General features: G+C 43.3%; 1 protein-coding gene across 1 annotated transcript in view; it reads right to left on the reverse strand.

Annotated features, from left to right (window-relative positions):
• Positions 1 to 17,336, reverse strand: part of TMED10 (transmembrane p24 trafficking protein 10) — a 29,155-nt gene extending 11,819 nt beyond the window's left edge. The window contains exons 1-3 of the mRNA XM_089522238.1: positions 17,046 to 17,336; positions 9,655 to 9,775; positions 856 to 929 (exon numbers count right to left, since the gene is read on the reverse strand). Of these exons, the coding sequence (XP_089378364.1) occupies positions 856 to 929; positions 9,655 to 9,775; positions 17,046 to 17,291 (441 nt within the window). The 5' untranslated portion in view covers positions 17,292 to 17,336. The remainder of the gene's footprint in view (positions 1 to 855; positions 930 to 9,654; positions 9,776 to 17,045) is intronic.
• Positions 17,337 to 26,129: the final 8,793 nt, after the last annotated feature.

Below are 26,129 nucleotides of genomic sequence, written 5' to 3' on the forward strand. Positions count from 1 at the left end.
AGTCCTCCTGGGCCAATTTATGTTCAGGAATTTATTTCTTACAACTGCTTTTTTACTACTTCCAATTTACTTTCTGTTTTAAAAAAAGCCTCTTCTGAGCTGAAAACAGCCTAGGAGGCCAGAAAACATGGGACCAATTTTAGTCTTACTTACAGTAAGGTTCACTGGAATCAATGACACTTACATATAGATCTACTCTAAATGGGATTAAAATTGGATTTATCTCATGGTAACTATGGCCTGTTACAGACTGCCAAAATAAAGCTGCTTCAGGTCTCTTTGGTGGTGTGCTGTTTAAATGATGCATGCATCCTAAGAATCCGGAAGCTGTACAAAAGCTGCACTCCAGTGCTTAGGAATGGAGTGTGGCTTTGGCGCAACCTCCAGACTCTTAAGACCCATGCATCATTTAAATAGCATACCTCCAAAGAAACCCGAAGCAGCTTTATTTTGGCAGTCTGTAACGGGCCTCTGTTTAGTATCACAGCCTTGAATAAACAAGAACCAAAGAATTTATTCCTAAGCTTGAAGTCTATTGCTTTAAAGATCTGCCTAATGTTTGAAGTCATGTCATTAAATACATGTATCACTATTTTAGTAGACATACCTTCTGACAGATCTTTGGATTTGTCATAGCTAGGAAACTCATTACAATGCAAGAGATTCTTCCCACCTCCTTCCCACAAAGAATCCAGCAATATTTAATAACACCACTAAAAGAGAGGCCTGCCCTATGAAGCAGGCAGGCAAACTGGCAGAGAAAGCAAAAACACACCATGAATCCTAAGGCCACGCACAGCCGGATGAGTGAAAGGAAGAAAATTACAGGCACAAACAGCAAAAGCAGGGATGTACCTCCTCGTAGTTCTTTGCTTCTACTCCATGCTTCATGTTCAAGGTCACGAACTGGTCTGGCATCCGCCCTGTTCCTGGAAGAGGAATGAAAGGATTCATTGTATGCAGTGCTCAGGCTGCCAGGAAATTCCCACTCCCCGCTATCCCATTCGGGAGGGTTTTGCAGCTCTGTTCTCATATAGGCCTATGAATAGCAAAAGTAACAGCTCAACAATGACAGAAAAATCTGCAGATAGGATAAAGGAAGCACTCCTAAACCCAACTGGATCAAACTGCAAGTAAACATAAGAAGCATGCAGAATACAAGACACTCCAACTTTCTGGTCTTTGATCAACCCCTTAGTAATAACATACAAACCACAGTGCCAGGTTGGAGGGAGTTAAATTATTATCCCTATCTAAATGGAAAAACAAGTACAGCTGTAGAGTGCTGTGTTAGGAGAAAGGTGGATATAAATTAAATGAACAAATATACAAGCAAACCAAAAGTGGTATGTTAGGCTGAACAAATAAAAGAATTACAAGTGCTTCAAAGATTACAAAACACATAGACAAATACATTTGAGGTATGACACTCACATCCTTCTTACTCTATTCTTTTTCCTTTCCCCATTCAAATTCTTCTTTTCCACCCCTGGGTTGCAGTTAACCTTGGGCATATATAAGTATTTCCCAAGCAACTGGTGGGTTTAAATAGGCAGTTTATTTTCAGGTGCCTTATTCTTGGATTTGGTAGGCTGGATATGGTCGCTCAGATGTTCGTAAAAGGTACCAGGGACTATCAAGAAGGATAAGATTACTTTAACTAATTTGGTATTGGATTCATTAATGTTGATAAGAAGTATATTAAAACAAGATCAGGTCATAATAAAAACTCACAGTAGGGAAACTTAGCCTATCAGAACTTCAGCATTTCTGGTTTACAAGATGAAAATCAGAGATAATGTACTCACTATGGAAAAAAATAGCATAGAAAATACATAAATACAATGTTGACCTCTGTGGTGGGCCAGAAGATTGGCATACGTAACTTTTAGCTTTCATTTCTGTTCAAAGGTACAGGGTTGTTGCTTTAAAAAAAAATTTGGGAATTGTACTTCCCTGTTTTGTCTCCCCACCTCCTTCAACTGGAAAGAGGATACCAGACTTTTGGAATATGCATAAAGTTTAGGTATCTGCATACAGTGTGCCTTGCACTGTACAAGATTTTTCTTTGCTAAAAATAATATGGGTATGAGGCTAGCCAGCCAAGCAATATTGCCATTCTGCAAAGATTTGTAGTTAGTATATGCACATGTACTTTCTGGGCTTCTACCTCCTCTATGGAAAGATAAATCACTAGGTATAGAAATGCTGCTCTGTCTTACAGGGAAGCAGGCAGGAGGAGTAAGCCAGTTGGATCAGAATAGAAATTGTTGTGTATATCCACCTCCTGACAACTAAGGTGGTGCAGTGGTTTGAATCTTCAGCTAGGGCTCTAGAAGATCAGTGTTCAGATCTCTGCTCAACCACAGAAACCCACTGAATGGCCTTGGTGAAGAAACACTCTCCCAGCTTGAGAAGACAATGGCAACCCTCCTCTGAATAAATCTTGCCAAAAGAAAGTCATGTTAGGACACTGTAAGTCAGAGATTACTTGAAGGCCAAGTAGCAACAACAAAAATCCATATCCTGGTTCAAAGACACCAGCCAGCAGGCACACTTACTTGGGGAGGGAGAGGAAAGGGAATCTCCTTATTTCCTCTGGTCTATCCTTTTACCTATCAAAACCAATCACATGTGAGGTCTGTATGCAATGAACTCTGGCTTTATGTAATGAACACCAACCATTCCTCCTCAACTTGGAAAAATTTAATCAGGGACCACTTTACCGGTAGGTGGCAGCAAAGGACTACAAAGGAAATACGAGGAGATAAGGGAGAGAAATGGCATTCTTCATGGGATAGAAATAACAGTATTTCCCCTACGGTTGCTCCTAATGCTCCTAATTACAAAATATTATAAGCATTTTTCATAATAGTAAAGAGGTACAATGCAATCAACCTTGTCTTACTTGACAAGACACTCTGTTCCTGTATGCTATATAGACTACTAACACAGTAAATTTGGATCAGACATTTAATGACAAATAATATTCATTTATTCTTATATATTCTCCTTTGGATGGACATCTCCCTAACAACTTCAGAATAAATGTGCATAGTACTACATATGCTAAAATTGCAACAGCTTTGGGTCTTTGGGCTAAGATGGCAGAAATTCATCAGAAGAATAGAATCTATTCAGTATGAGGCCAAATTTACAGGAAACTTAAAAGTAGAATTTGACTGGAAAAAACAAAAACTGTTGTAAACTGCTTCAATCCTGTCGGAGAGGTGGAGTAAAAATAAATGATGATTATTATTAAAAAGATGTTTTCAATACCTGTTGGATAATATCATGCACACACTTAAAAAAGGAAAAAAATCACAAATTATTTAAAAGGATGTCAAATGGTAGTGATCGGATAAATCCATACTATCAACTGGAATAATATTCAGCTCCTCTTTTATGAGTCTATGATGATGTGTTTAATTGCTTCAGATGAAACACAAGCAGTGTTCACAATAATAGTGTGGATAGGTACATAAAATATGCCGGAGAAGCAAAATTGTATTCAGAGCACACAAGGGATCCTAACTGCAGTAAAGATAAAACACTTTGCACACTACAATGTCTTGCCTCAAAATAATCTTTAGCATAATTACAAAAAGACAAAACAAAAATTACTTTAAAACTGGAATGTGGGCTTTATAGGGCAGATAGCTTGCACAGTATTTCTGCCAGAAACCCAACCCGTAATCATACTGAAACTGATGAGCTGGGTGGACATCAAAATGGCCCAAAATGCAGATCACTCCTAAATTTGTCCCTTTACCCCAGAATAAGCAAAACCCAATAACAAATATATTCATCATAACCATATATTACACCCCAATGAGTATCCCCCTCCGCATACACAGGCCATTCCTGTTTTGAAGCAGGAAACCAGCCATAGCGGGTAGGTGGAATACTGGACACTCCTTCCCAAAAGGTATTCCTGCTATTGAATGGCACAGCCCGATAGCAGATGCTTTTGCCCCAAGCCATCTGCCTTCCCTTGAGGGAAACTGGAGGACAGGACATCTGTTGCTACTGTCTATAAGTGCTCCAAGCAACTTTGGGAATCACAGAGTTAGATGAGACCACAAAGTCCAAGTTCCTGCCATTCAGAAATACAAAATCAAAGCACTTTGAACAGATGGCCATCCAGCCTCCATTAAAAAACCTCTACATGAGGGGATTCCACCACATTCTGACGAAGAATATTCCACTGCTGAACAGCTCTTTCCATCAGGAAGTTCTACCTAGTGTTTAGGTGGAATTTCCTGTAGTTTAAAGCCATTGCTCCATGTCCTACTGTCTGGACCAGGAGAAAACAAGCCTGCTCCTTCTTCAATATGACATCCCTTCAAATATTTAAACATGGCTATCATGTCACCTCTTAACCTCTTCTCCAAGCTAAACATACCTAAGCTGATCCTCACAGGGTATAGCTCCCAGACACCCAACATCAAGCACATCCACTATTTGGCCTTGCTCTCAGGAAATCTCAAGTAAGTCAGAGGCACTGGTTCACAAATGGAGGTTGGGAAGGAGCTCCAACAGCACATCCCTTATTTCAATTCGCATCTCCATCAAGAAAGAATGGATGAAATACTGGATGACCTTCCCAACTGCATACAGGACACCTTCAAGAGGTGACACCAATCTGGACCTTTCCTGAGGGAATGGAAAGGCCAAGAAGGGGAAACATATCCTGGAACAATTGCTACTGATTTTGGGCTAGATTTCAGAGATGTAGCACAATGTTGATGCAAGAACTTCCCACCATGTCCTAAATTTAACCATTTTTATTGGGCCATTAAAACTACCCCAAATTTATCAGCTTCTGGACATCTTGTTCCTGTGTTTGCCTGAAGGATTGAACTGTTAGTCTCTCTCTCATTCTCACTCTCTGAACTCCCCAAAGAGCTCACTAAAATCTCCTCAACTTTTGATGGCTATAAAACAATTGCTTATTATAGGGGCTCAGTGGCAACAATATTTTTAACAAAATGTACCTGTTGCAACTTTGGGCAAAATATAAACCAGAAGGTGATTTAGGAAATGATATGGCTTTGAACAGAATAATCATGGGAAATATCTTATTTATCCAGTGGAGCTTTGATAGACTATCTGGCCTGAAGGACATGGGACTACATTTAAGACAAGTGAGTTAAAATTTCATCAAACAAAAGTACACATTAGGCTCTCCTCACATGCCTCAGCTTGGGGCAAAACCAGCAAGAATAGCTGCAGAGAATTGTGCAGGCATGAACTTGATGTCGAAGTGCAAAGTGAGTGACGCAAGAGAAGAGCTCTGTGATAGCGATAAAGCACTCATTACACAGACCTCCCCAAATCTTGCACATCAGCTCTTTCCTCTATTAAGTTCTCTGCGCAAAAAGCTGGTCCTTTCACTTCCTCTTCCCCATTTTTGTGGCTAATTGCTTAAGAAATCCCAGTTGCTCAGAGACCCCACCTGGCCCAACGGCCCAGCTTGTTTGTTGCCCTAACTTTGGCTTCTTGAGGCAATATAATCTCACGTCTATGATTGCCACATCATCCCAAATCTTTAATGTTATCACATCAAGGACTCTTGATGCTACCAAGAACATGGGCAATAGAAAGACTATCAAATGTTTTCGTTTAATGGCATCCATATGTACAGTCAGCCCTCTGTACTCACAGATTCTACATCCACAGACTGAAAATATTGTTTAAAAGATCAGACCTTGATTTTGCTAAGGAATGCCATTTGCCTACTCCACTGTATATAATGGGACTTGAGCACCCATGGATTTTTGTATCCACAGAGGGTCCTCAAATCAAACCTCAGTGGATACCAAGGGTCCACTCTATACATATTCCACAACAGGACACAGTGCTAAATATAGGAAGTGTCAGTGTTTCGAATAATAATAATGATGATAATAATAATAATAATAATAATAATAAAGATCCCATGTTACTATTCCTGAGGCTCGTATTCAAAATCTTAATTTTGTAGAAAATGACAACAGCAAACTGCTGTAACCTATTGCTAGCTAAGCAAAATGTAGCTTAGTTTTTCCCATCTGAGAAAGAAGAAAAAATAAAGAAACTAAAATTTCAAAACAAACAAATTTTAGATAGATATTTGTTGTTGTTAACTACTCTCAAGTAGAATCTGAGTTATGGTAACTCCATGAATGAGAGACCATCAAATCACCTTATCAACAGCCCTAGGTCTTGCAGACACAGAGCCATGGCTTTGCTGATTGAGTCTATCAACCTTAAATGCAGACTTCCTCTTTTCCTACTGCCTTCTACCTTACCAAATACAGTGCGCCCTTGGCTTATGTGGGGGATCCGTTCCGGACCCCCCTGCGTAAGCCAAAAAGCACGTATGCTCGAGCCCATTCACTTGAATGGGGCTTGTGCATGTGGCGGTGGCGCGCACCCCATTCATTCAAATGGGACGCGACGCCCCACTGCATCCCGCATGTTCCCGCGCGGCTCTCCATAGGTTTGAGCGTATGCTCAAATCCGTGTATTATGCAGGTGCACTGTATTATTGTCTTTTTTAGTGAGTCATGTCTTCTCATGATGTCCAAAGTACAATAGTCTTAGTTTAGACATCTTGTCTTCTAGGGCAAGTTCAGGCTCTTCTCCAGCACCATATTTCAAACAAGTTGTTTTTCTTCCTATCAACTTTCTTCATTGTTCAGGTTTCACAAACCATACATAGAAACTGGAAATGCGATGGCACAGACAATCCTAACTTTACTATTCAATTTTTTTACCATACCACTTTATTGAATGAGACTTGAGCATTCACAGATTTTAATATCCATGGAGGGTCCTGGAACCAAACCCCAGCTGATACCAAGGGCCCACTGTATAGATACAGATATATATCTTGGATCTAAGCACTGTATATATTTATAATATGAACATAAATATTGTTATCTAATTCTGTAAACACAAATATATCTTCATATTATACAATTCTTGGCATTTTGAATGTATAAAACCATGCGCTAAAAAGCATTTTGCTAGTGCCAAAAAATAAGCTATTTTACGTTTGGTTTTTTCCTATGTTCCCCAAAGTTTTCATCCCAACCTACCCAGAAAAAGTGAAAATTTGTCTAGGGGGGAAAAAACCTCTAAGAGCATTCTCTTTTCCCCTCTAGGCTTTTACAATGCTAGACACATACATTTCAGTAGGGAAAAATAAATAAGAAGTCAATACTCTCTGTCTTCGCTACTTACAATTCCACACCCACACATGTCTTCTGCGTATAGATAGCTAGAATTCTGCATAACATTCAATGTATCTGATGAAATGGGCTATAGTACATGAAAGCTCAGGCTATTTCAGTCTGGCTTCCTGGTTGTTTTCCTTCTACAGACTAATACAGCTACCCCTTTTGAAAATCAGACAATTCAGTGACATCTTTCAGAAAGAAAGAAAAATGTCCAAAAGGCATGCCGACATCTCTAGTCCTATCTTCCTCTAGCTTCAGGAAGTATATAAATTTCAGCCAGAATGATTACCTCCTAAAAGATAAGAGTGGATTTTATTCCCAAATGTCACAGCCTTATTTTTGATGAAGTTCTGTTGGTAGACCAAGTCATATTTAGAATGGCTGGTGGGTCATGAATAGATCTGTAAATGTGTTGTAATTTATTTGAACTAGCTGTTTTGATTGGTTTTATTGATATATTTTACTGCCTTTTTTGTAATGCTTTTTTACTTAGTGTTTTATTACATCAAGTATTACAGCACTATTACCATAAATTATAAATAAAAATCATCAAAATGAGCAATATCAGTTGGAAAAGTAGATTATATATTGAGTTATATAAAACACTTCCTATGATTCTCTGACTTAATTTTATGTTCTAATAGTACAGGAAGCACATTGATCCAGGCGTTCTAGAAAGGCAGAGAAAAGGAAGGTACTTCCTTAAGCCACGTCAAAACTTCTGCAAGATGAATGCTGCCCATCTATGATCACAAGCAATGGTACAACACCTGAAGCGGTGTGAATTTATTTGCCCTGAACTTCAACACATATATGCACGTGATAAAGAAAAAAAGAGAGAAAGAGGCAAGCACGTCACTCCTAAAGGAAATGTCAGCTCCAAGACTTGTTAGGCAACTGTCCCAAGATCTAGGTCCACAAACAATGTCTTGCATACTTCCTCTTCATCCTCTAGTGACAGAATGCACCAATGCGAAAGGCCTACTGCAAGACATGCTTCTACCACAAGCAGGCTTTCTGCTGGGCTCAAAAATGCTTGCAACTGATTAATAAAAAGACTGAATTTTCCATTTTCACAGAAAGTCCTTCACTGTTTTATCAGGGGGGCACAATGATAAATCACACAAATGGGTTTTGCGCCTGCACACAGATGCCATTTGAAAAGCTCAAGAGTAGAGCAGCTTGACAGGAATACCCTACCGCTCCAGCGCATGTCTGAACTTGCCAAGCTACCATCTTCTCAGTTTTAAAGTCTGCTGTGAGGAGTACAGGGTCCTGAAAGAGGGGAGGAAAGGCGAGTTTGTGTGCGGGCAGATGACCACTCAGAGAACCATAGTTACAGGTAAGCAATCTGTTCTTCATGGTCTCTGTGCCTCATACAAATGAGTAACTGTGAAACTTACTAGAAGTTGGTGGGTCAGGTCACTGGAGAACAGAAGATAGACTCCAGGGGAGATAAGAAAGAAGAAAGTAAGTTTAAAAAGAGAATACTGAGAGGAAAAAGACTACTCAGCAGGAGAATGACCCAAGTGAAGCTGGTCTATCAGCATACAGAGAGAAACTGAGGGGATGATAGCTTGGCGGGCTGGGACATGTGCATTAGGCGGGAGAGGGCACAGTATTCTGTTCTCCCAAATGGAGTCTCTGCATATGTGTAAAACCAATTTATGTAAGGCACAGAGACAACAAAGAGGAACAAAAGTCAGCCCCAATTCTCATTTAATATCCAGACTAAGGTTCCACATAGTAAATATCAGCTAAGCAAGGGAATGGGAAAGAAGAAATAATTTTTCCCATGCCTCTTGTACAGCCGGATCTGTATACTGACATTGGGATTCTACTTACAGGTAGCATATGAACAGGAAATAACAGCAACATTTCTACTTTAGGAAGAAATTAGAACTGATTGCAAAATTAAGAGTACTTTCCTTATCACCTTGTGATTGCTAGGTGTGAGCAGGAGAAAGCAGTTCTATATATTGCCAACTTTGGATATATGAAGGTTAAGCTCTGAGGACTCTGGGTCCCTCTGCTAAACGCTAACAGGAGTATACATCTGTCTGATGTGGAAGCCAGAAGAGAACTAATTTCTTGTGAAGACTCATGAGACTTCAGTTGCAGCCCCTCTTGTTTCTTCTCAAATCTCATTCTACATTATAGGCTGCATATTACTCCACACTCTTCTGGTTTCACTATTATTCAAACACAAGCAGTTCAGGAAAGAAATTCTTTAAGTGGCTTCATCAGTAATTTCAGAACTCAATGGTTCTTAAATTTTCTCTTTCAGTCCAGAACACTGCCAACAAGCTGGCAAAATAGACATCTCTGGTTGCCACCTAAATGTTATCCTTTTAAATGCAGTGCACACAGAAAAAAAGGAAAAGGGTGAAAAAAGCAAGAAGCATCCAGGAGAGATGTTTGCACTCACCCACAGGGAGTTTGCTCTCAAAGCAGGCCTCAAACATATCATAGTCCTCCGTGGTGAAAGCAAATTTGCCCTTAATAGCATCCTCCTTGGAATAGAGAGTGTGCCCAGCTGAGTCAGTAATCTGTAGGGAAAAATGAAGAACATAAGAGGCAAACCTGTTACTAACCATGTTCTATGAGAGCTTTCTAGTATTCTACAGCTTTATTTTCTTTGCTTTCTTCATATCTGAAGATATTATTTTCATCACAGTTTTAATTTTTGGTGAATTAGGGTTATCAAAAATAAATTCTGCTTCATTAGACTCATTATCTGAGGCCATTCCTATGGAATGATCCACTGAGACTGGGAGGCAATCTCTCCTAAAATACATAAAGAAGAGTTAATTCATTTCACCTAACATGTATTATGAGTAGCTCTGAACAGGATGAGCCATAGATTACGGTATATAACCAAACAATAACTGTAAAAATGAACCCAATTACACATAGAAGGTTCTGAAAGCTTCTTAAAAACCACTTTAGGTATTGTTAAATACTAAGCAGATAAGAATATTCTCAAATAGAGCTTAAATGCCCTAAAGACATCAGATCCTGTCTGATCTTGGAAGCTAAGCAGACCCTAGTTACTACCAGGTGCTGTAGGCTATGATTCAGAGGAAGTAACTGGTAAACCGACCTCTGAGTATTCTTTAACTATGAAATACATGGGGTTGCCATAAGTTGACTGGTGACTTGAAGAAGTGCGCGCACACACACACACACACACAGAGTTCACCCATGGAAAAGGTTCTAATGCACATGCCGAACTAGTGCCTTCCCAGCACCAGCTGGAGCATGTTCACAAGTATATTGGTCCACTTCTACTTTTCTCTTCATCTGGCATCAAATAATAGTTGCCTACACACAGCCAAGCACATTACCCATCAAATTAAGTCCATGTAGGGCAAACAGTTTAAAAGGCAGCCTACGCAACTGCGGAAGTGCAACCAGCTTGAATAGTGTTCTACATTATGAACAGTAACATCATTTTCACAATCATAGCTCCCCCCCCCCACACACACACACTGCTGGCTTCGACAATAAACACCCACATATGACAGTGGGAAGACAGCCATAAAAAACCTCCTGTGCACAGTCAGCTGGCATACTGGGTACATTCCTCCAGAATAGAAAGCTTAACTGTTAGCACTGAAATGTCACAATAAGACAGCAAACAACAGAGTGATGTGCTACCATGAGCACAGCAAAAATGACAGTGACAAAGAAACACGATAACCTGGTTCTTTAGTCAGTTGCTACTCTGAGCCTACTCTTTTCAGGGCAAAAAAAATTTCTCAGTATTTTTTTCTTTTAAAAGGTAAACGCCATGTGATCACTAATAACCAGAAGGCCTGGACCAGGCAGTGAATGTGCCTGTGCGACTTGCTGTTCTGAAATAACCAGCCTTGGCATTTTTACACTAGGTGAGCAACCAGGACGTTTGTTCTTCAGGTACGTAGTCAACCACTAAAGTCAGGACACAGGAACATATTCCTTCTGTACAACACCCTGTTGCAACTCTGTGACCTTCTTGAAGTGATAAAGACTAACACACAATTTGCATTCTTGAACAGTGAGCTTTTTGTGTGATGATGTAGTACTGGCTAATAACAACAGTCTAAACTACTACTGAATCTCTCACACAGACTCATGAGTAAGTAAAAAAAAATTGACAAAAAATTCACCCCATAAAACCTAGGTCAACTTAAACATGGGTGAGAGCTAGAATACGGACCAAGCACAAAGGCAGGGAGAAGAGGCAGGGGATGAGAAGCCCCTCTTGACATGGCAGGGCATGAAAGCAGTACTCCCACCCCATTACCCTTTCCTTGCCCAACACCTTGTTTTCCAACCTGAGTGGCAATTCTAATTATATAAAGCACAGGGGACATAGCTAATAAAAAGAGTGTGCACACTTTACCTTCTTGTCTTTCCAACTTTAAAATCACAGCTTAAGAACATAACAATGTGGAAAGTTAGCAAAGCAAAAAATAGATTTTTTTGGCGGGATACAGACGGGCAAAAAGGGGTGTATTCATGACGTCATGAAGGTAGAGCCTTCAGACGGGCCTTACCTGAATGCCGCCATGAACACGCCGCCCACACGCCCCAAGCGGGAAGAAACGGCATTAAAAAGGTGCTGCTTTTCTCCGCTTCTTTTCCGTTTGATGCGCAGCTGCGCAGCTCCATCTGTAAGCTGCTGCACCGGTACGCCAGAATTGCTACGCCGCTAATTTAAGTTGCCCATTTAAAAGCTCCGTGTCTGCTGCATCGCATAATGAGTCGGGGTCCTGGAACATGCACAGTTTGCAGTCAGGCTTTAATTGCAGCGTCAGCTGCCATGCAGGTGTGGAAGCTGCAGCGCATTTTAAGACTCGTAACCCTAACCCTAACCCTAACCCTAGAGCAACATGTACGCATGCGCTGCTTTTAAAGTTTGGACTTTAAAGTGAGCCCCTACACACATTCCTGTGCCATTTTCACCTAACAATAAAAAACGCTAAAACTGTAAATATTTACATATATACAAGGGAGGTGATGGGGGATGGCAGGGGGACAGCGGTGGCAGCGGAGACAGCTGTGGCTGTGCATTGCAGATTCAGTAGGAGCGCGGGGACCAAAGGAGAGGAGGCATCTATGATGCTGGTGACACTGGCAAAGTGCAAGCGGACAAGGATGCCAACACCAGCTGATCACCAGCTGGCAGGAGACCACCATTGTTCTTGGGCAGAGCGGGGGGAAAAGTTTTAAAGGGGCGGCTTGGGCACTTTAAATGTGCCCATAGGCTTTCTGCCGCAGCTGCGCATCCGCCAGCTGGCAAAAGAAAAAAAAAAAAGCCCCGTTTTTGGCCGCCCGTGAAGAAGCTGCCTCTCTCTTTGCAGCGTCCTCCGAGGCAGCGGTTTGGAAACTCTGGGTCTGAAACGGCCCCAGGTGAGGCGTCTTCACTGCCCCCCCATGTGGAAGCCCCATCTCCTGAGCCACGCCCCCGGGGCGGGCAGTCTGGAGGCTCCGTATTCAGCAGAATACACCTCCAAGACGTCTTCCCCTGCCCGTCTGTATCCCGCCATTGAGAACATAATGTGTCTGACAATTCTAGTACCAGTCCTTTCAGTTTGGGGTTCCTTGTTTTAGAAAGACTATAGACAAGTTGGAGCGGGTTCAGAGAAGGGCAACAAGGATGATAACACGGATGGAGAACAAAATATGAGAAGTTGAAGGAGCTGGGAATGTTCAGCTTGGAGAAGAGATAATCAAGGGGTGACATGATTTCACCCTTTAAATTCCTCCAGGGAAGACACAAAGAAGAGGGTACAGGCCTGTTCTGTGCTGCCCCAGATAGCAGAACTAAATCTAATGCTTTTCAGTTACAGGAGGGTAGATTTCAACTGAACATTAAAAGGAATTTCTTGACTGAGAGTGGTTTGGCAATGAAACCAATTGCCTAGAGAGGTTGTGGGGCTCTCCTTTTCTGGATATCTTCAAAAAGAGGCTTGACCTGTCAGGGATGAAAGCTGAGTAAGTCCTGCACTGAACACAGGTTTGGGCCTCATAGCCCATAGAGCCCCTTCCAACTCCATTCTACAAAAACAGTTCCTGACTCATCATTTGCGCAATATGAATCCCTCATTACTTTAAGAAGCAATTCCAGGGGGATAGTTAGGAAGGGAAAAGGCACCTGCCAGTCAAACAATAATATATCTCAGCTGAGGAAACAGTGAAATAGCTTGACTTCTGTTAACTTACTACTTGCACTGATGCCCTTAAAAGAAAGCTGGGCTCTGTTTAGAGATTAACTGCCACAGCTCAAAGCCCCTCTTTACTCCAGATATTTCGCCTGAGAATGCCGGTCACTATGTCCCAACTCACCTTGCATTTCAGCAAAAACAAATAGTTATGAAGTAGCTAGCATGCTGCTTACAAAAGTTAGGAAAGATCAAGTTAGTGTGTTTTCTGCACAACTAGTGCTGACATGACTGAGTATCCAGATTTTTCCCATGCCATTTCCTGCACAGAGCACCTATCAGTAACTTCTCCTTAGCTAAACTACCTGGAAAACCCATGGCTTCTAACCTTTAGTAGCAACAATGAAGACATGTGACTCTACACAACAAGGAGGTAAATGATCCAGCTTCCCCCTGGCTTTGCGTTCAGTTTAAATTATGCAGATTACGCAGGCCAAAACCCACTGTAGGATCGGTCTTGATCCTGCCAGTACATATGTGGATCCAGAGGATCTGGTGTGGGGACGTCACTCATCTCTGTTATTAGTTACTAAGTGGAAGAGCCAGCGTTGTCAAAGACAACTCTGTGATCATGTGGCCAGCATGACTGCACAGAATGCAGTTACCTTCCACTGAAGTGGTACCTACGTATCTACTTGCACTTTTACATGCTTTCAAACTGCTAGGTTGGCAGAAGCTGGGGCTAGTGACAGGAATGAGCCTTTAACCCAGGATAAAATAGTGCTGATTATGTGTGGAGTTTCCAAGAAACTCTGTGGCAAAACCAAGCTGTTTAGATAGGCCCCCCCTCCTCCTCACCTGTGATGTCCAGCGATCCACCTGAAAAGCCCTGCAAAAAGAGTGCAGCCAGGCACCCCATTTGTGTCAGATGGGCCAACTGGAGGACGTCTCTGATGGACTGCTGGGCATCACTGACCCCAGGACTAACCCGGGTGAGCACTAGGGCAAGGATAGCATGGGTTCAGCCTGTACAGTGGAGCCTTATTTTATGCAGGGGATCCGTTTCGGACCCCCTGCATAAGCCAAAAAGCACGTATGCTTGAGCCCCATTCAATATAATGGGGCTTGGGCACAACAACGCGCACCATTCATTGTACTGCTGCGCGGCTTCAGCGCAAGGTGAAAGCCATGTATAGTGTGTCTGCATATGGCGCAGGCGCACTGCACTATCCTTGCCAATCTGCTCAGGCCTCATGTCTTCCTTTCATGCTGATTCATGAGATATCAGCAAGGCCATTGTCTTGCTTTCCTGCTCCTCCAATTATGTCCTTATGCACAGTGCTACATACACCGTACAGCATACACAACATTATGCATCGTGCCCCAAGTATTTAGCCTTGTCACACCTGCTCAGAATCTAGCCAGAAACTGCTAAGGAAAAATCTAAAAATGTAAACCTGTGCAGAGTTACACCATCTTAAATCTCATCACATTCAATGCAATTAATTCCTAAGAAGGACTTATTGGGAATACAGGCTTTGTTGCACCACATTATTACAACACTGACACGTCACTCTAACAGTTGTACCGCACAAACACACCTCTAACAGTTACTATTCTCAATCCTCACACTGGAGCCAAACTTTGTGTTGATTTCATGAACAGAGAATACTCTTCTTTAAAAGTTAGAGCAGATCCACACATTAGAAAATACAAGGCTTATCTAAAGGATTTCTTTCACCTCCATAGTAACTAATTATATCTTGCCTAGCACTGCAATGCTACAACACAGTGTGGTCTCTGCCCCATGTTACTGAGTGCTGCTCAGTAAGGGAATACACAACTTGTGGATCACATAACATGGGGCAAACTGAACTGGGGAGGTCATTGTAGGCCTGCCATCTCCCCCCCCAACAAGTAGTTCCCCTCTTACATATAAATTTCATGCTCAGCATTTTTAGGGCATGTGCTTGGCTCTGTCCTGGTAGATCTATATGTTATCTGAAGACTATGAACTACTACAGTAATTTATCACTAGCACTCCTCTTTCATCACTTGAGAAACCAAGAGTCTTGTATATTATCATGCAAAGCTATGCATCTTTCAGATTCTTGAAACCTGGCTGCTTTTCCTTAGGCCAGTTATTATTCTGAGGATCCTCCTGCCACAGAGCTGGGGACTGTGTATGACTTTAACTACTCAAATCCCCCACCCTAGGAATTGTAAGAGCCACAAATAAGGCTGCTGAGAGATGTGGTCCAACACCTAGAGGACTACATGTCTCTCAGCCCTACAGGCTTCTGTATGTGTTTGACTTATGGCGACCCTATCATGGCATTTTCTTGGCAAGATTTGTTCAGAGGGGGTTTGCCTTTTGCTTCCCCTGAGGCTGAGAGCATGTGGCTACAAACCGCTGAGTAGAACTCAGAAAGAAAGGACTGTCGGTGACAGAATAAAAAGTTGCGCTGGAGAAGAGTTCAAAGACTGAAAAACAGCTCACCCATCTGCAGAGCTTGGGAAAGTTACTTTGAAGCTCCCACAATTCCCTCACACACAACAACGACAACAACAGCTGTGGTGTGGCCATAGCAATATTGGCTGGGGGAATTAAAAGAGTAGAGCCAGTGTGTTGTAGTGGTTTGAGCACTGGGTTACGACTCTGGAGAGCAGGGTTTGAATCCCAGCTTGGCCATGAAACCCACTGGCTGACCCTGAGCAAGTCACACTCTCTCAGCCTCAGGGGATGGTAAAGGCAAACCCCTCTGAACAGATCTTGCCAAGAAAGCCCCATCATAGTTTCCCCTTAGGATTGTCATGTCAGAAACAACTTGAAGGCACACAACAACCACCACCACCGAGGCCCCCACAAGTAACTCGTCCAAGGTCTGTTAGTATGTATTAGGAAAAACGCAAGAGAAACGCAACAGGTGTCTGTCAGCCTGTTGCCCTGAAAGAGTATGGCAGCAACACACAGAGTCACAGAGCTGTGCCCACTTCCTCCTTCCGCCTGAGAAGGAAGAGGCCTGGCTGACGTGGCCCTAGAAAAAGAGAAGGGCTGCAGCACGGCCCATATATAAAATACACAGAGCCCCAGAAGGCACCTTGAAAGACTGAAGGCCGCATCCACAGCAGAGAGACCTTGCAGGACCTCTGAGACTAGCTGGAAGAAAGAAGTTGGCAGCATGAGGCTTCCTGGGCTTCAGTCTACTTCCTCAGATGCATTTGGCGGAGAGGAAGCCAGGGACAGACCTATCTATGCCAGTGGCACCATGTGAGGATGCCAATATCTGTGGCATATATATGTCCCCTCCACCAAAAGCACCTGAGGAAGCAGACGCAGGTCTAGGAAAGCTCATTCTATCGCCTTCTTCCTCTCAGTGAGTCTCAAAGGGGCTCCAGGAGGCCTCTGTGCATACTATATTCCTCAGACGCACCCGAGGAAGGAGACTGAAGCCTCGCAAGGCTCTTAGAGAGCCTCAAAGGGGCTCCAGGAGGCCTCTCTCTGCCTCTACTTCTGTCAGAGAGCTCCGGGGCCACAGTAAGCCACCTTTCCCAGGCTTCCCTAGCACTGAGCCAGGCCTGGGCTATGATTCCTAACCGCACTTCCCTCTCCCGACCTAAGGACGAACCCGCCCACGTGCTCCCTCTCCGCCGCCGCCGCCGCCTTCACCTTGAGGTTGGCGGAGGGCCCGTGGGGGGACCCCGGCGGAGGGGCGACCTCGTACTCGCCGGTGACCAGCGTGTCGCGGTGGATCTCCTCCCGCAGGCATTTGCGGGCCTTGCCGGGCAAGTGGAAGGAGATGGCTCGGGCGGGGCTCGGCAGCAGGGCCAGGGCCAGCAGGAAGAGGAGCAGGAGGGCGGCGGCCGAGAGCCGGGGCCGAGGGCGGCCGAGGGGGAGCCCGAGCACCGGCAGCATGGCGGCGGCACGGTCACCACACCGGAAGTAGGCCAGGCGGGAGGCGCCCTGGACCCGCCCCCAGGCCGGAGGCACGTGACACGCCGCCGCGCAAGGCATGACGGGAGCCAGGAGGAGGAGGAGGAGTCGGGGTCCTTGGACACGCCCCCTCCCCCTCCCCCTCCCTTCCCGCGCGAGGGCCTCCTCCTCCTCCTCCTCCTGGGTCTGAATTGGAGGAAGGCAGTTAACGACGACGTTGTAGAATCTAACTGCCTTCCAGGAGGAGCCTTCAGTAAAGAGCCCCTTTGTCTGTGAATTCAAAGACATAGCCCTGTTCCTCTGTAGAACCAATACACAGAGAGATCTTGTAGCACCTTTGAGGCTCACGGAGAGAAAGAAAGACACTGGTTGGCAGCATGCGCTTTCAAAGACTTAAATCTACTTCCTCAGATGCATTTGGGGAATATAGTACGCAGAGAGATCTTATGTAGCCCCTTTGAGGCTCAGTGAAAGAAAGAAGAGGGCAGCAGAAGAGAGCTTTCCTAGGCTTCAGTCTACCTCCTCAGATGCATTTGGGGAATATAGAGAGGTCTTATGAACCCTTTTGAGACTCAGTAAAAGAAAGAAAGAAGTGGGTAGCATGAGCTTTCAAAGACTTAGTCTACTTCCTCAGAGGCCCCTGTGTGTCGCACACTGAAACCGAGCCAACATGTTAACTATGGTCCAAAACGCACTGCAGAAATAGTCCAGTTTGAGACCACGTTAACTGCCCTGGCTCAGGAATCCTGGGAATTGTAGTCTGTTGTGGCACCAGGACTCTCTCTGGTGGAGGAGGTTAAATGTCTCACGAAACAACAGTTCCCAGAATTGCCTAGCATTCAGCCTGGGCAGTTAAAGCAACCTCAAACTGGACTATTTCTGCAGTGTGTTTTGGACCTGTGTCACACTGAAATCAAGTCACATTAATCAACCCATCGTGTTAACTATGGTCCAAAACACTGCAGAAATAATGTTGTGTGCCTTCAAGTCACTTCTGACTTGTGGCAACCCTGGAGTTTTCTTGGCAAGATTTGTTCAGAGGAACAAACTTAGGAGAAACAATTCCCACTGAATTCACTGCCGTCATCCTTTCCGCAAATAGGGGAAACTGCCAGTACTGGAGGCCCATTGATTACAATGGGGGCACCTCCTGAGTGTGGCGCTGCATATGCGCCTTAACCACACGCACCATTATGTCCCTCCCGGCTTGTGAATGGCAAGACCACGAATCAGGAGGGATGACTATTGTCCAAGTAAATCTTTTTGTATCTTAAAAATGAATGGCTGAGGTGGGAGTGTGCGCATATATTCCTGTGTCCTGTATTAAAGTTACTTTGGATTATTGCCAACAGTCTCACTGAAATCTGTAGAAGCTCTTAAGGGGGTTTTGAGCCTGGAATAAAAATTATATGTGTTGCAGACATATGGTGCATGAGTGATGGATTTATTTATTCATTAGGATTAGTTTATTATCCTCAATATAAGCAGTTGTGATATTTAGCATGTTTGTTAACATTAACAAAAACAACAAGTACCATGAGACACCCTTGAAAAGGCACACACATTTATGTATCATTAAATAACATTTGTTCAGAGGCAATAAGTGTCAGCATGGTGTAGTGGTTTAAGCCTTGGGAGATTACACTCCCAGTTCAGCCATGCTAGCCCACTGGGTGGCCTTAGGCAGGTCACACTCTCTCGGCCTCAGAGGCTTCAAATCCTCATTCAGCCATGATGGCGGGGGTTGGACTGGATGGACCTTGTGGTCTCTTCCAACTCTACGATTCTATGATTCTATGATTCACTTGGACATCACACTCAACCTAAGAAAACCAATGGAAAACCATCCCTGAATATGTCTTCTCAAGAAAACCTCCCGATAGGGCAGTGGTTCCCAACCTGGGGGTCAGGACCCCTTTGGGGGTCGAATTACAATTTCCCAGGGGTCGCCAGGGACCCCCCTCAGTGCACCACTTCCCAAATAAAGGGTCCCCAAGCTAGGCCCATTAAAGCAGCAGCCACCTCCAGGCCCCTCCTCAGTTGCTTAGCAAATGCCCACACAGAGTCCCCTTTCCTGCCTCTCTCAGGAACATAGAGCTCTGCAAAAAGGAAGAGAGACAGCACAGCCAAAGAGTTTCAGTTTCACTTTGAACCACTACCCCTCTGCCCTTCTATGATGGGGCTTTCTGGTCAGGTTTCTCCAGAGGAGCTTTGCCATTGTCATCCTCTGAGGCTGAGAGAGTGTAGCTCCTCGTCCAAGGCTCAAGGCATACCTATCCTGGGGCTTTCTGGACAGGTTTCTTCAGAGGGGGCTGGCCATTGCCATCCTCTGAGGCTGAGAGAGTGTGGCTTCATGCCCAAGGCTCAAGACATACCTATCCTTGGGCTTTCTGGACTGGTTTCTTCAGAGGAGGCTGGCCATTGCCATCCTCTGAGGCTGAGAGAGTGTGGCTTCATGCCCAAGGCTCAAGGCATACCTATCCTTGGGCTTTCTGGACTGGTTTCTTCAGAGGAGGCTGGCCATTGCCATCCTCTGAGGCTGAGAGAGTGTGGCTTCATGCCCAAGGCTCAAGGCATACCTATCCTTGGGCTTTCTGGACTGGTTTCTTCAGAGGAGGCTGGCCATTGCCATCCTCTGAGGCTGAGAGAGTGTGGCTTCATGCCCAAGGCTCAAGGCATACCTATCCTTGGGCTTTCTGGACTGGTTTCTTCAGAGGAGGCTGGCCATTGCCATCCTCTGAGGCTGAGAGAGTGTGGCTTCATGCCCAAGGCTCAAGACATACCTATCCTTGGGCTTTCTGGACTGGTTTCTTCAGAGGAGGCTGGCCATTGCCATCCTCTGAGGCTGAGAGAGTGTGGCTTCATGCCCAAGGCTCAAGGCATACCTATCCTTGGGCTTTCTGGACTGGTTTCTTCAGAGGAGGCTGGCCATTGCCATCCTCTGAGGCTGAGAGAGTGTGGCTTCATGCCCAAGGCTCAAGGCATACCTATCCTTGGGCTTTCTGGACTGGTTTCTTCAGAGGGAGCTGGCCATTGCCAACCTGTGAGGCTGAGAGAGTGTGGCTTCATGCCCAAAGCTCAAGGCATACCTATCCTGGGGCTTTCTGGGCAGGTTTCTTCAGAGGGGGCTGGTCATTGCCAACCTGTGAGGCTGAGAGAGTGGGGCTTCATGCCCAAGGCTCAAGGCATACCTATCCTGGGGCTTTCGGGACAGGTTTCTTCAGAGGAGCTTTGCCTTTGCCATCCTCTGAGGCTTTTTTTGTGATTAATCACTATGCTTTACTTATGTTCAATGAAAATACGATTCATAACAGTAGCAAAATTAAAGTTATGAAGTAGGAATGAAAATAGTTTTATGGTGGGGGTCACCACAACAGGAGAAACTGTATTAAAGGGTCGCGGCATTAGAAAGGTTGGGAACCACTGCGATAGGGCCTCCTTAAGTTGGAATCAACTTGAAGAAACTTAACAACAGAGTATAACCCAGAGAAAGAAACCTCTGTTGGTTTAACAGCTTTTGCCTGATGCTTCAGTGAAACATGGCCCTAACCTCCTCCCCACTAACTGCACAGGCATACCTCAGTTAATAAAACCTCTGACAAGCTGCTTTTTAATAGAATCAAAGAGTTCAAAGCAATCACAAGTGCCGTGATCCAGTACCACCCCCTGCCATGCAAGAATACACAATCACAAAGTGTATTTCTATTTCCCCAGTCCCCCCCCCCCCGGTATTTCTACTTGGCCTCTGTCTAGCTGGAAGTTTGTTTCTTTAGCAGCATCAGCACTAATAGGATAGCAAAGTAAGTCTGAAAAAACACAGATTTTCAGTGTTAGTTGTCACAGCATGTCTGCAGTAAACAAAGCAATTGTTTCTGAAGCTGGGAAAGAGTGAAATGCCCCTCTAGCTGGTCGTACTGTGGATTTGTGTGCCTGCCCACAATAGGCAAGACAAAGAGCAGCTGCCTCTTTACTGAGTGTGTGTGAATGACAGAATAGAGACAAGAATGGAAAGCAGATAAACCTCTCTCCTCCCAACATGTTAAACAAGCATACATTTGAAAGTGGCCAACAAAATGGAAACCATAAGGAAGTGGAGCCTGGTGAAAGAAAGAAAAATCCATGTGTGCTTTTGGAAGAAGCCTTCAAGTAATATCTTGAAGATTCAAAATGTTTTTCATTACTTATACAAAGCTTGCCTGACCAGGTTGTTTCACTTCTCATGTGCATATTGTTTTGGATAATAATTATGTTGAAACATATTGAACTACTCTTTTTTTCCTTGCAGCCTGATACGCTGAAGGCACCAGATCCCATCTGATCTCTGAAGTTAAACAGGGTCAGCTCTGGTTACTACTTGGATGGGAGACAGCCAATGGAATCCCAGGTGCTATAGGCTATATTTCAGAAGAAGGAACTGAGGTATACCTATAATATATTACATGTGAGGAGTGAGCACAGCAGGCCCAACTGCATTCAAAGATGGCCACGCTCTCTTCCGAGCTGCCCTTACTCACTAAACTAAGGTGAGTAGATAATTGCATGTAGTGTGATGCTGGCTGGGAACCAGAAAGGAGTTGTGATAATCTGGGCAAGGAGCCCTCATGAGGCTGAGGTGTTAACAAGTGTTGTGTGCCAGAAAACCACTGTTTCTGTTTAACCCACTGTTGATGGACTAGCGTCTGTGAATATATTCCAATTCTGCTGTTTCCATTTCCAATCCTCCTTTGTAGTTTTGTTGTTGTTGTTCAAGGACTGCTGGTCTGAGGTCTGGAACTGAATGCCCAGGAAGACTTAAATGTTCTGCAACTGGTTTGTGTGTATTCCCATTTCAAATGTCTGACCTATGTCCATTTATCTCTGGCCCCATTTGCCCAAAGCAGAATACTGAAGGGCATTGTTACAGAGGATGGCATATATCATATTACAGGATGAGCAAGTGAAAGTCCCTTAAATATTGTGGGTGATGTGATTAGGTCCTATTATGACATTTCCTGATCAGATGTGTGAGCAGAGTTGGCATGCGGTTTTGTGGCAAGATCTTCCACCAGTCTTCCCATCCGTGTTGTGTATCCTCCTATAGATAAGTAAGTGTTTGAGACTGGAAGGCTGTCTGGTGGCAAGTAAAGTAAGTATAGCTTTTATATATGTAATGAAACTCCAAAGCTAACCCGTGACAGGTACATTCCTGCCTGGATGTTTCCATTATATATGTGGCACAGACTTCTGCACACTGTTCTGCAGGACTTAGGTGCCTAAAAGCTTACTTCTATAGGCCCCTTCATTCAGTCCATCTACCCAGTAGATTCTCCTCTACTTTTCAAGGTATATGGCTCACATACACACCTGAATTTCATTCGTATTTGCCATGGCTGTAATCAAACCATGTTAGATGCAAACCACTCTCCCCCAAGTGTATGTGTATATATGTGCATGTATATATTTATATCAGTTAGTGTATAAGTCTCCCCATTTAAGAGGTTATTTCTTGCACATTGTGATCTGACTTGGCACTGGCAGTCTTTAAAAACCACAGATGCTGTGTAATCCTATAAAACTGTGTGTGCATGCAGAGAAGAGAGCTGTATGTGCTGCAAACCCCACCTTTGAAGCTTCTTTTGTGGCCTGCCTCATAGCCAAACAAGCAATATGCTATTCAGCTGAAAATCAGCTTGCTTTTTCTTCCATGTGAACTTCAAAGATATTTCTGGCTTCATATGCACATTGCTTTATAGAACGCTGGCCAAAATAAACCAAAAGCTAACTTCAAAAAGAACCTCCATCCTAAACAGTATGCTACCATCCCTCTGTTTCCTGTAACTACAAGTTTAGATTGGTTATGCCAGGAAAAGTTATTGAATCTCTAAGATATTCTTCAGCTCCAAAAGAGAAGCTTGCAGCTCAGCTCAATGAGTTTTGTCATTGTGGGTTTAATATTACAGGTTTTACAATCATGTTGCCACTGAGTATATTGTAAATTGTGGGATTCAAAAGTGCAGTCATCCATTATTTTGTTGAAATGAGTTTACAAAAAATAGGGATTTAGTCATAAATGGTTGAATTAATGTGCAACCATCTATTATTTTGTTGACATGAAGCTTGCAAAAATAGGATTTTAGTTTTTCTAATCTGTACTATATAATTTAGGCAGAACAAATGTACACAGCACATGAGCACAGATATTACTTTCCAACACTTAGCTGTTTACTTCATGCTTCCAGGTGCCATTGTCCTAAGTAACCACAATCATCTGGCAAGTTCAGAATCTGAAGTTCCGGAAAAGATGATGATGAGTAGCTACCCACCCAGGTGATTTGAGAATCCAAGCTATTTTACTCTCAGATAGAAGAGCCTAGAAGAAATAATAAAATAACTTCTCTAGAAATAAAGGACAGGACAACAATGAGAGCTGTAAACCAGGTGTAGAGAATGCATGCCCCCCCCCCGGTATAGCAATTCCCATTGGTTCTGTCTACCATAGATTATGGGAGGAGTGATGGGTACTGTATTCAAAGGTGCTGCAAGATTCCTTTGTATGCAGATTTTCCAAACTAACACAGCTATGTCTTACCATCCTCATTGTCCTTCTCTGAACCTGCTCCAACTTGTCTATATTTTTCTTAAAATGAGGCACCCAGAACTGAACGTAGTACTCCAGATGAGGACTGAGCAACACAGATTTGGAAGATAGAAGGGTATCCATGACGGAATATCTTGGAAGAAGGCATGGCTGTTTGAAAACTACATAGGAACATTCCATATGCCAATATTTTGTTGCACATCCCACTTGTTGGTATAATCTAAGATAATGCAATGTAACGTATAAGGAGGAGTGGCTAATACCCCAGAGGAGAGACTCAAAATTCAAAATGACCTTAATAGATTAGAAAGATGGGCCAAAACTAACAAAATGAATTCCAACAGGGAGAAATGTAAGGTACTGACTGCACTTACGCAGAAAAAAATGAAATGCATAGATGGAGGATGGGGGACATCTGACTTAATAAGACTACATGTGAAGGGGATCTAGGAGTCCTAGCAGACCACAAGTTGAACATGAGTCAGCAGTGTGATGCAGCAGCTTAAAAAAGCTAATGCAATTCTAGGCTGCACCAACATGAGTATAGTGTCCAGATCAAGGGAAGTAATAGTGCCATTCTATCCTGCTTTGGTCAGGCCTCACTTGGAATACTGTGTCCAGTTCTGGACAACACAATTCAAAAAGGATGTTGACAAGCTGGAGCGTGTCCAGAGGAGGGCAACCAAAATGGTGAAGGGCCTGGAAACCATGTCTTATGAGGAGATACTTAGGGAGCTGGGTGTGTATGACCTGGAGAAGAGACGGTTAAGATGTGATATGATAGCCCTGTATAAGTATTTGAAGGGGTGTCATATTGAGAAAGGAGCAAGCTTGTTTTTTGCTGCTCCAGAAAATAGGATGGAGAACAATGGATGCAAGCTACATGAAAAGAGATTCCATCTCAACATTTGGAAGAACTTCCTGATCGTAAGAGCTGCTTAACAGTGGAACACATTCCAACAGAAGGTGGTGGGGTCTCCTTCTTTGGAGGTCTTTAAACAGAGGCTGGATGGTCATTTGTCAGGGGTGCTTTGATTATGAGTTCCTGTATGGCAGGGAATTGGACTGGATGACCCTTGTGGTATCTTCCAATTCTATGATTCTATAACCTCTGACATAAAATATAATTTACAAAGGAAATTAAAATGATATGTAGTGTTGAAGGGTTACGTACATATTTTATTCTGTAGCACTGAGATACCCAAAGGTGCAATGGTAACTTTCCTCTGTTCACAAATTTCCTCTGTCTAAAACAGCCTTTCCAACCTCATGACCTCCAGATGTTTTAGACTTCAAATACCATGATCCTTCAACATTAACCATGTTAACTAGTCTGACAGGAGTTGGAATCTCCAAAATTTGGAAGGCATCAGTTTAGGGAATGCTAGTCTAGACAATGGGAAAAAAATAATATTGCAAAATCAAGGCATCTTAATGCCTAGCATCTAGAAAATTTCCTAGTGCTACAGGAGGCTGTGGGGAGAAGATCTAAAGAGGGAAGTTGGGTTGATTAAAACCTGAGTCAGCAGTGTATATTCATATTCTATAGAGACAAATGTGCAAATAGGTAGGAATAGGAAGCACTGAATAAGTACAGAAAGTCCCCTTTCTTCCTGGCACAGGAGGAAGGCATTTGTCCCCAAGAGAACGCGCGCGCGCGCGCGCACACACACACACACACAGTGGCACATGGGGTGAAGCGGTATTAATATATTTTCTAAAGTAAGACTCCTACAGGGTTTGGTGGCTCATGCAGACCACAATAAGTGTGACTTAGACCAGATGGGTGTACTTCTGCATTCTTAAGTTCCGTAAGAAGGACTAGACTCATCAGACAAGTTGGTATGACTTACAAATTGTCCTTAAGGATAAAATGGAAAAAGAACAAGAAATAAATTCATATAATAAAGTATCAGAAAGATATGCTAGGTTAAACCTATGAAATATATGTTCTGAAGGGGCTCTATGAGCAATGATGTGGGTTTTCCAGAAAAAGAAAAGGATTTTTTCTAGAAAATGTGCTCCCAATAATTTATTTTATATGTCACCTTTCTCCTGATATAAGGACTCAAGGCAGCTGACAACAAATAATGTTTTCTGATTTTGCAAATTTGATTTAAATGGTATATTGAAACACATGCAAAGATTTATGTTAATTATTTTATTGGAATATTTACAATGATATAAAGAGAATAGGATATCTTTCCTTTATATTTAAGAAAAGGTGACTACACCTGAATGAA

The sequence above is a fragment of the Sceloporus occidentalis genome, unplaced genomic scaffold, assembly GCF_023333645.1.
Source record: "Sceloporus occidentalis isolate IW3139 unplaced genomic scaffold, rSceOcc1.0.p SCAF_4, whole genome shotgun sequence".
Classification (NCBI taxonomy): domain Eukaryota; kingdom Metazoa; phylum Chordata; class Lepidosauria; order Squamata; family Phrynosomatidae; genus Sceloporus; species Sceloporus occidentalis.